This window comes from Lipophrys pholis (assembly GCF_963383615.2).
Source record: "Lipophrys pholis genome assembly, chromosome: 7".
Lineage (NCBI taxonomy): Eukaryota > Metazoa > Chordata > Actinopteri > Blenniiformes > Blenniidae > Lipophrys > Lipophrys pholis.
In genome coordinates, this window is record NC_137638.1 from 2503643 (window position 1) to 2514310 (window position 10668).

The following is a 10668-nucleotide window of genomic DNA, read 5'->3' on the forward strand; positions in this document are numbered from 1 at the left end:
AGATATATATATATAGAGATAGATATATATATATATATAGAGAGAGAGAGAGAAAGAATCTGCTGTGGTGCTCTTTTCAATGGGAGAGCAATGTCCTACATACAATATTGTGGCATCTAGAAAAATTTTGTTTTTGTTGTCTAAGCGGGTTTTGTCCTTAATGGCACTTTGTATTACTTTTACTTTTGTACTTTAAATAGTTTTGAAGACAAAACTTTTATACTACTTGAGTAAATGCTCGAGATGATACTATTTTTTTTTAAAAAACCCAGTATTTATACTTCTACTTGAGTAATGAATGTGAATTCTTTTGACACCTCTGCAGCCTGTGTTCAAAAAAGTTTCACTTGTTGTCTTGTAAAGGGGCCTAAAACTAACTGGGGTTTTTTTTTTGTTTATTTTGCGCCACTGTTGGCAGTTGAAAAGTCATGCTTTAATGGTTAAATTTTATTTTTTTTACTTAACATTTTTTATTGTGGTTGATTTTATACAAATCAAAATTCGTATCTAGACAAATCTTTTTTTTTAATTAAAAAAATAATTATTCACTAATTTCCCCCCGTAAAATTTATTTCCTTGCAATTTGATCGTTTAGGCTTTACAGGGTTAAGAAGTGCAGTGGTATTTACCAGGTTAATTCCTGATAATATGCTGTAAAAGTAACTTCAATTTAGTGGATCTGAACTGGACTCAGCTCTGCTGCCACCTCCTGTGAAGTGAGGGCGAGTTCTTCAAATTAAAGTTGTGTGTCAAACTCTGTGAAGTACAATTAAATTATTCAGATTCCCTGAAATCTTACTTTCATTTCCCCGTCCCAGCAGAAACCAGCCTGCGACTTTACAAGTTTGGCGGCATGTTATTGGAGGAAATGTCTTGTTTGTTTTTTTTCCTGCTTGGCAGCGAAGGCAGACGATATTGTGTGATTTAGAGCCTCTCAGCGTCAGAACAGTTTTTGCTCCTGCAAAACAGGAAGAGATTTGGAACCTCCTCTTGTTGCTGAGACACATTTTCACGGGTTTTTATTAAGTCGGTTATGAATGTTGTCACCTTTCTGTCGTGAAGCTGGGTTTGACGTGTGAAACACCTGGTCCTCTATGAGTGAAGAACTGAGCGTGTCGTGAATGGAAACTTTTGTAACGGGAAGAGAAACGTCTTTTAAAACCGGTAAAGCAGTTCGGGTGCCATTCATGATACAATGAGGCCCCGTTTCAAGTAAAAAAAAAAGCGGAAATCTTTCGTTCCGTTTTACACGACGCTATGAGCCACTGAAGACGGCTCCCTATGAGGTACTTTTTGAAAACGCTGTGACTCAAATCTCCGTGGAAACGGGGGAAAACGGGACTTTTCTGAAACGCTGCAAAGAACAATGTCTTCCTCCATTTTGCCATGACTTTCATTACTACAACAAACAACAGCGCCACCTCCAGGCCTGGCAATGCATTTTTCCACTTGAAACGTCTTGTGAAGTCGGACATGCATCAGTGGCCCCTCACTCCAGTTTCACGCTTTTATTTTACAAAGAAAAATTCTTCCATATAAGATTTAAAAAAAAAAAAATCAACTCACAAGCATAAATAAGTATGAAAGTCGTATTTAAAGAGGAGTGTGGGTGAGAATAAGGATGTAAGAAGTAAAAGAAAATTGTGACAGAACAGTGACTGCAGGCATCAAATTATAAAATCACAAATTAATGGTTGACACAAAAAAAATAACCTTTTCCACTTTCCAGTCACTTAATAATTCACCATAATGTCACAGAGAAGGATTTTAATTGGTTCATAACACGTCTTTGGATGATCATGGGTAAACTGCAACCCCTTTTAAAACCATCTCCACCATTAAAATCACAAACTAGACCCATAAACCGCGGCGGTGTGGTGTACTTTAGACCCAGGATTTCTTTCCACTCTGTTTAAAACCGTTACACATAAAGCAGCAGAAGAGAGAACCCAATCAGATGATTTCATTTTCAGTTTTCATACTAAAAAAAATGCTTTACTTCTTCATTTTTTTTTTAAATATTTGCGTGTAAAGTTGTAAAAAAAAAGAGGAATAACTAAAAATGCGTTCATTGTGAGTCACCGCAGACGGTTTCAATCAGACCTCCATTTCTTTTTTCCAGCCTCACCTCAGTGCAGTCGGAACTTCCCGTAATGAGACTAGTGATTTTTTATTTCTTTTTTTCTCTCACTGGTTTCACGGCAGACTTCCTCCAAGCTTTCCTCTACTTCTGCTTTCTGTCGCTTTTGTGACAAAACAGTAGTTCCGTCGCGTTACTTTTTTTTTTTTTTTTTTTGTATTTCAGGAAAAACCTGTGCGACGAGTCAACGCTCCAGCGGTGGATCAAAAGTAGTTCTCACTCGAATCAGACAGCAAATATTGATGGGACTTTACTCGGACAGATTGTTTGCTTTTATTATAGTTTTGGGAGGATGGAAGCAGCTTCCAGGTTATGTTTTTTTTTATTTTGGACAGTCCTTCGAGCAGATGGCCTCAAATCTGACGAGACGTGTTTTGACTGATTCTTTCATGAGCACTTCACATGGTTTAATAATCAAAAAGCACGAGAACGTAGAGGTGGAAAGAGAAGAGGAGTTTTCAGCAGCATCATGAGCTGGATTTAAAGTTCCTCCACCAGAATCCACACAAAAGGAAAAAGTTTTGGTTGTTGATGTTCGTCTTTAATACGATGTCAATACCTTTCTGAAGGACATTTGTCTTTAAGACTAGTCGTGTGGCTCGATTACTTTTCTTCTTCTTCACTCATAAGGAATATTTTTTATATATATTCATATTTTATAACCCTTCATACATTTTTTTTAGAATAACTTCTTGCATGATATTTAATTTTTTTTACGATAAATTCTGGAAAAAAGTGAATCTGATTGCCTTTTTTTCTTCACTAACTTCAGAATCCTTCCATAAAACCTCTTTGTCCTTAAGTGGCTGAGAAAGGGTTAAATGTCTCACCTGCAGTTAGTAAATGATCCAGCCTTGTTAAAAAAAAAAATCGTTTTTTACTGCAGGGGATAAAAGCTGCAGTGCATCGTGGGACAGATTGAGCAATGAGAGAGAGAAAAACTTTTTTATTACGTGAACACAAAACAAACGTCAATCTTAAATATAATTTCAAATACATATTTACACCCACGACACAGAGAAGTCCCAGAAGCTGCTTTTACATTCAGATTTAGTTTGTGTTGATTTCACTGATTCAGAGAGCTGCTTCTTTTTATTTTGTTCTTCTTTTTAGAAACATTCATTGGTTTTCTTCCTGAAGCAGCGGCTGTGAAAATAAAGCAGATCAGGAGGATTAGTGAGAGAGTCACAAGTTTTGAGGGCCCCGTTTACACGACACTGTTTTCAAGTGAAAACGGGAAACGCTGGTTGTAAATAGTCCGACACGTCGCCGTGGAAATGAGGCAAAATCGAAAAAAATAAAAAATGAAAAATACTCCGACACGTCGCCGTGGAAACGGGGGTAAAACGCAACTTTTTAAAAATACTACAACCCATCTCCATGGAAACGGGGGGACGCAACTTCTTTTAAAAAAACCTCCGACCTGTTTCCGTAGAAACGGGGCAAAATCACAACATTTAAAATAATATTCCGACCCGTCTCCATGGAAACGGGGCAAAATCGCAACATATGGAAAAAAATACTCTGACTCGTCTCCATGGAAACAGGGGGGGGGGGGACAAAACTTTTCTGAAACACTACTGCGGCAGAAGCAAATACTTGTTCTGCACATGCTCAGTAGATGAACAAAAACAAAAATGGCAGCCTCCAAAGCGTCCTGATTCCCAGTGCCTATTCTCCTGGGACTTGGTAGTTTTATTTTGACAGTCACCGTAAAAACAAGCCATCTTGGTCGTCCGTTCGTACGATTGTCCCGGTACTCCCCGTTTACAGTGTATTGTCATCTACACGTGTGTGTGTGTGTGTGTGTGTGTGTGTTGTTTCATAACGAAAACAAACAACAGCATCAACTCGTGGCCTGGAATGGTAACTACATCGTTTTCAGCCTTTCTGCAGTTTCCCTATGAACGGACATCGTTTTCAGAACGTTGCCGCGTAAACGTTTATGAGATGAAAACACAAAAACGATGAGTTTTTCACTCGAAGCGTCGTCGTGCAAGACGGGGCCTGAATCCTCTTTTCCCGGACGTCGCGTTTGAATTGTGAAGAGCTTCTCACCGAGTACACCAGATCCCCCGGGCTGGCCTCCGGCCTCTGCCACAGCGGGTTGGACAGAATCTTGAAGACGACCAAACCGAAGGCGACGATCAGAACTCCTAATGAGTTTCCCAGCAAAGCTTCGGATGGGAGGGCGGAGTACGGCGGACTGTCGACGGCGTTTCCTTTCCTGAGGTGAGAGGAAACACATTTTAACGGGAATAACGCAACAACTTCAGCTGCAAATATGGGAGAAACAAAAGGCCCTTACAGGACGAAGAACAGCTTCTCGTTGATGCCGGAGACGCAGGCGGCGATGCTGAGGATCAAAATGGCGGCTCCCATCCACACGTGGACGGGCTTCAGGAGTTTCCGCAGTGCGGGAGGGGAGCAGGGCAGGAAGAAGCCGGCCGCACCCGCCGCCCACTGAGTGGACATTCACACGCAATGAGGAGAAGAAGGAAAAAAAAACAAACGCCAAGACTTGGTCTGGGATTAACGTTTGTTTACCTGAAAGGCGAAAAGGCCGACGGCGGCTATTCCGATCCAGCTGTGCAAGGAGTAGAGGTTTGCGATCTTGTTGGCGTTGTGGAACTGGAATACGGCGCAGAGTCCCACGATGGTGAGGATGAGGGCGAGGAACATGAGCCCGGCGTGGAGGATCTTCCAGGGGAGTTTATTCTGACCCCAGGTCAGAGGGATGCGGTACAACACCGCTCCTGGAGGGCCACAGAAAACGGAAAACTTTCGTAATGTTCCACTTACACTAGAGACCTAATTTTTTTTTGAAAACGCCTCCGAGGTGGAACTTTTTAAAATCGCTCCGTCTCTGTTGAAACAGTGAAAAACCCAACTTTTCAAAGACACTCAGTAGGAATGGGGTAAAACACAACTTTTTGAAAACGCTCCGACTTTGTTTCCATGGAATTCGGGGAAAACACAACTTTTTGAAAATGCTTCAACTCCTTTTCCAAGGAATCGGGGTGGGGGGGAACACAAATTTTTGAAAACGCTCCGACTTTGTTTCCATGGAATTCGGGGAAAACACAACTTTTTGAAAATGCTTCAACTCCTTTTCCAAGGAATCGGGGTGGGGGGGAACACAAATTTTTGAAAACGCTCCGACTTTGTTTCCATGGAATTCGGGGAAAACACAACTTTTTAAAAATGCTGATTCCTTCTCAATGGAAACGAGGGAAAACACAACTTTGTGAAAACACCCAGACTCAGTGGAAATGGGGTAAAATGCAACTTTCAACACTTCTACCTCTACGGCCGTAGTAAATAGTTCTTCTGCACATGCTCAGTAGATTGAGACAAACAACAAAGTTTCCTCCGTTGTGTCATGACTCAGTCCATGTTCTCCTGGGACTTTTATTTTGACAGTCACCTGTAATAGCAATCCAATTCTTCATCTGTCCATACCAGTGTCAGTGTTCTGCCATTGTTAATGTTTATAGCGTATTGTTTTCTACACTCATGTCTGTGATTTCATTATAAGAACACCCGACAGCGCCCACTCATGGCCTGGCATGCTAACTACATTGTTTTCAGCATTTCTGCTGTTTCCATGGAAACAGATATCGCTTTCAAAGCGGTGCCGTGTAAACGAAACCCTTTTCTGTAACGAAAATGCAAAAACGATGCCCTTTCACTTGAAACGTTGCCATGTAAACGACGGCTTAATGAAACACCAAGATTCCTAGCAAAGCATATAAATTAGCAGTAAGATTATTTTTCTCAAAAAGAAATTCCAGTTCCAGTGCATTATCAAGCTTGATTTTCCATATAAAACTGCTTCGAGTCACTTTATATGAGCTCCTGTTTTACAGTATTTTATACAGCGCGTGTCCTCGACCGTGTGATGAAGTTACAGTTTAACTGTATTGATTCACATCCAAGGTTTTTTTTCATATATTATTTATTGGTGTTAGAGTCTGGAAAAGCCCCCCCCCCCCCCCCCCCCAAAAAAAAAAAAAATATTTCTTTTAACAAAGAAACTATTCTAGTTTTTTTTAAATATATATTTTTTACTCATTTATCCTTCCACATTTAACTATATATATATATATATGTATGTAATGGAATAAAATATATTAATACTAAAAAAAATAATAATAGGTATATAATGTGGTAGAGATTATTCATGTAAATATTTCCACACTGTATTTTGTCATTAAAATGTAAATGATGACATTTAAATAGTATATTAATATTATTATTTGTAAATGTTCTTGTTCAATATTATTAATATTATGTACATGTCATGTACATGTGTATATATATATGTGTGTACGTATATGTTTGATATGAATGTATAAACGGTATATATAAAACTTGCGTGTAGTATATATTGAATGTGTAAAGTAAAAATAGTAATATTAGTTTAAAAAGTTTTTGTGTGTGTGACATTATCATCAAATCATACGCTCGGTCTCCAAAACGCTGATAAAGGTGCAATGAGCTCAAATACAACCTGGCCGTCTTGAGGGACGAAGAGCAGATGTGACAAGCAGAAGTGAAACTCACAATGCTATTTTTGAAGAAAAAAAGAAGAAAAAAGAAAACCCCGCCCCTCACCGTTGCCGTACAGCACCACCAGCCCCACCACCATCAGCACCGGGTGCCAGTTGAACTGCAGGCCGGAGCCGTCCCAGGCGAAGCCGCCGCGCCACTGGCTGTTCCACACGCACACGCAAACCACGCAGGCCAGGCTGAGCGCCAGCAGCAGCAGGTGGCAGGCGTAGAAGGTGGTGATGGAGCTCATCCTGACGACGCCGGCGCGCTGCGGCCAAAAGAAGAAGAAGAAGAAGAAGAGAGAGAAATGAAAGGGAAGTGGGTAACCGTCGACTCTGATTTCATCCAGAGAGAACACACCCCGGACGGGTGGCCGGTCTGTGCATTACACAACAGCGGGAATTTAAAGTCACAAATTCATTTTTGGTTGTGTATAAGAATGCTATTTTCATTTATTTAGTTTATTTGGACGGGACAGTGCGTATTAATGAACAGGCCATCTCTTCACAAGGTTACCGTATTATATGCTGGATTTAGCACAAGGCTAATTTCCATCCGTTGTCCCACATAAAACCAGACAAGGTTACAAACACATAAACTATAAAAACAATAAGGTAAAACAAAGATGAATATTTCTTCCTAATAACCATAAAGCGGTAGCCTGACATAGGGAAAGGGCCATTTTTAAGAAATATATTTATTTTAAAGTGCATGATTGTCCTAATGATCACAAGTTTCACGTTTACACAGCAACATTTTTAAAAAGTTAATAAACGGCAGAGAAGCTGAAAACAATGTAGTTGGCATGCCGGGCCACGAGGTGGCGCTGGTGTTTGTTTCTGTTATGAAACCACACACACGGCCCATGGCGTGCATGCACACTGTCAGCATTTCAGGAAAAAATGCATTTTTTTTTCTCCTGTTTCCACGTCGACGGAGTCGGAGCATTTTCAAAAAGTTGCTTTTTCAGAGGCTGCGAGCAGCGTTGTCGTGTAAACGAACGCCCAGAACGCTACGGAAGTTTTCTGTTGTCACTTGAAAACGTTGTCAAGGATTCAAATGAATCTTATACGTCAAAAAAATTAAGTTATTCAGAAATATTTGAATATTTCAAGAGATCAGATGATTTTCCTTTAATTTGTTGAAAATCAGATGATATAATCATCACAGACGTTTTAGTTTATATGAGGCAAATGTAGATTTTTTTAGGTGAATGTGTAGCCACACAATAAATGCTGAAGACATACTGCAGAAAGATAAGCAACTGTTCCAGGAACATGTCACCTTATCATGCTAAATGATAGAAAATGTAATAATGAAAGTTAACAGTTAGAAATTAATCTTACTTGAAATGAAGTGTGTTAAAGAGGAAACATGAAGTTCGTCCTACCTCGTTCAAAGCAGCTGTGACACTGAAAACACTTCCTACTGTTTCATGATGTCGTTCACTCCTTCTGGACAATGTTTGACTGTGTGTGTGTGTGTGTGTGTGTGTGTGTGTGTATTGTGTGTGTATTGTGTTCTGTGCAGTTCGTAGTGAATGTGTGTGTATTAGTGTGTGTATGTACTGTTTGCAGTTTGTGTGGGGGGGGCTGCGTATATTTTTGTGTGTGAGTGTGTGTGTGTGTGTGTGTGTGTGTATTTTAGGTATATGTGTGTGTGTCCTCACTTTGTCCCCCGGTTCAGATGAGTTCCTCTCACTTCCACACGCTGAAGCTCCGCGGCGGCTCAGGGGGAAACACGGGGAAACCGGGGAACAGCTGGAGGATGAAGAGGTGCCACCCTGCTGCATCTGCCACCTCCAGATCAAAAGCATGAAAAGGATAAACGATGAAAGGTTCCTGATGCATTAGAAATATGTATATACGTTTACGTAGGAAGATACGACTTGCAATGTCAACTTCTATAATTACGCCATAAATAAATATCGTAGCTCTAACGCATATTTTATCCACGCCGAATTAAAAGGCGCAATTAAAACTGCAGTTTCCAACCTAAAATAAGTCACAAACATCTCAAATCTATCTCTTGTTTTGCTTCGCGACTTTAAATTATATTGTTTACTAATGGAGTCTGGCGAAGTTAAGTTACGTATCGCTGTCGTATCAGCTTCAAATCACAAATTCCAAACATCCCCAGACAGTGTATAATCGTGCCCCTCACCTGAATACATGCAAAATGTAAATAGACGACGTGAAATCTTAAAATATATCAAAATAAACGCTGAGTTTACGCGAGAAACACTTTCAATTTGACGAAGAGGTATTTACCTAACCAGTTCCTGGATTCGCGCAAGGCCTTCTGGGAAATGTAGTTTTTTTTATATATATAATTTGCTTCAACGTGAAAACTCATTTGAAGAGTTGACCAAAATACTCACCTTTATTGATTTAAATAAAGCACGAATACTTATAAAATCTATAAGCACAGACCTAAATTATTTATTGAAGTACAAGTAAAAGAAAAATCTGCAGGTTGTAAAATGTACAAAGTATAAACGTTATTTTTCTTAATTAATTTTCAATTCTGTACATTTGCATATGCACACATTGTCACTTTTGTAATATATATTTATTAGGATACACAAGCCCAATCATCAATGTCACAGATCATGATTCAACTCGTATCATACTTTTAAATTAAAAAAAAAAAAAAAAAGCTGTTGTTAAATAAAATAAAAAGGTATCAAATGGTTGGACTTCATATAAAGACTATTGATTCTATTTAAACCATTTCTTTTTTACAAGAACAGTAAGGTCCAGGCATTTATATATACATTAATGATGCGACTTGATTCCTCTTAAATTGTCTCCTGGAACTTCAGTATGATTAAAGAAAGGGAAAGTACAGATACCTGGCTGTCAATTTAAGGACGACATGTAAAAGAAAGAGGAGGAGAAAGGCTGGACTGTCTGCAGAGATGTGTTGTGTTTCAGCTCCACTTGGAGGCAGTATTGGTCAGGATGTCTGCAGGAGGCTGACGTCCACGTTCAAAGTGACTTTTCATCCAGTTTTATTGTGTTTGCATGAAGCTGCAAGCAAATTCTATTTCAATTCAACTTTAATTATTTATCATCAAACATAACAGTCATTTCCAGCCATTTCAAGGCACTTTTACAGAGGAAATCAATTTAAATACTAATCATTACAAATGATGTTTAACAGATGGAAGAAGCTCTAAACATATTAAACTGATAAAGATTTAATGGAGAAAAAAAAGGATTTATGCCAATAGTTTTTAAAGTGTGGGGCCGGAATCTTCAGGTGGGACCGCAGAAATAAAACCTGGGGTTCAGGAGGAATCCCGTTTTAAACATTTTTTTTAATCTTTTAGTGAAACTATTAGTTTTTCTATGAACATTTTTAAAGCAGATTTTTTTGTAATTGCAAAATAAACCATCTAACATTGTGTGTTTATCCCTGTGTATGTGTGTAGTGTGTATTTGTATGTGTGTGTTGTCTATGTGGAAATGTGGCCCCAGTGTGAAGAGAAATAATGGAGCTTTGAGTTTTCCTCACTGCTGTGATTGAATTTTCTTTTAAAGATGTCGTGCAGAAAAGTAGTTTCCATATTGGTCTACCAAAGAGCTCTCTCTAAAATATAATAATAACAACAATAATAATAATGGCTTGGATTTATATAGCGCTATCTTCGCGCTGACTCAAAGTGCGTACAGAGACCATGATTCATTCATACCAATCCCACCAGTGATGGTAAGCTGCGTTGTAGCCACAGTTGCCCTGAGGCATAAATACTTGATCTGTTTGTTTTCGACTCATTTTTGCCAGAGAGAACATATTAAGTGGCAGACGGAGCTCTGCTAAAGTAACAGGCCGATTCCTCACAGTCAGACACACGTTCATGTCATGTAACTTTAATAGATATCTTCAAACCTCCTTTCCCGAGCCGTAATTTGGCCGCTGCACTCGATGGCCGTGACCGAATGCTTGCTCTATTTGCGTTATTAGTTACC

General features: G+C 39.3%; 1 protein-coding gene across 5 annotated transcripts; it reads right to left on the reverse strand.

Moving 5' to 3' along the window:
* Positions 1-3071: 3071 nt before the first annotated feature.
* cyb561a3a (cytochrome b561 family, member A3a) lies at positions 3072-8991 on the reverse strand. 5 transcript variants are annotated; one of them, XR_013935490.1, is made up of 7 exons: positions 8858-8977; positions 8364-8493; positions 6758-6962; positions 4688-4896; positions 4449-4603; positions 3664-4367; positions 3072-3505 (listed from the first exon to the last, which is right to left on the reverse strand). XR_013935490.1 is itself a non-coding variant. In XM_080468042.1 (7 exons), exons 2-7 carry the CDS (start codon positions 8484-8486, stop codon positions 3260-3262), a joined length of 888 nt encoding a protein of 295 aa, XP_080324168.1. In that variant the 5' UTR covers positions 8487-8493; positions 8965-8991; the 3' UTR covers positions 3072-3259. The 5 variants fall into 5 exon arrangements, 3 of the variants coding, with proteins under 3 accessions (XP_080324168.1, XP_080324169.1, XP_080324167.1); XM_080468042.1 differs by having other exon boundaries at positions 3072-3286; positions 4199-4367; positions 8965-8991; XM_080468043.1 differs by having other exon boundaries at positions 3072-3286; positions 4199-4367; positions 8364-8486.
* Between the last annotated feature and the right edge of the window lie 1677 nt (positions 8992-10668).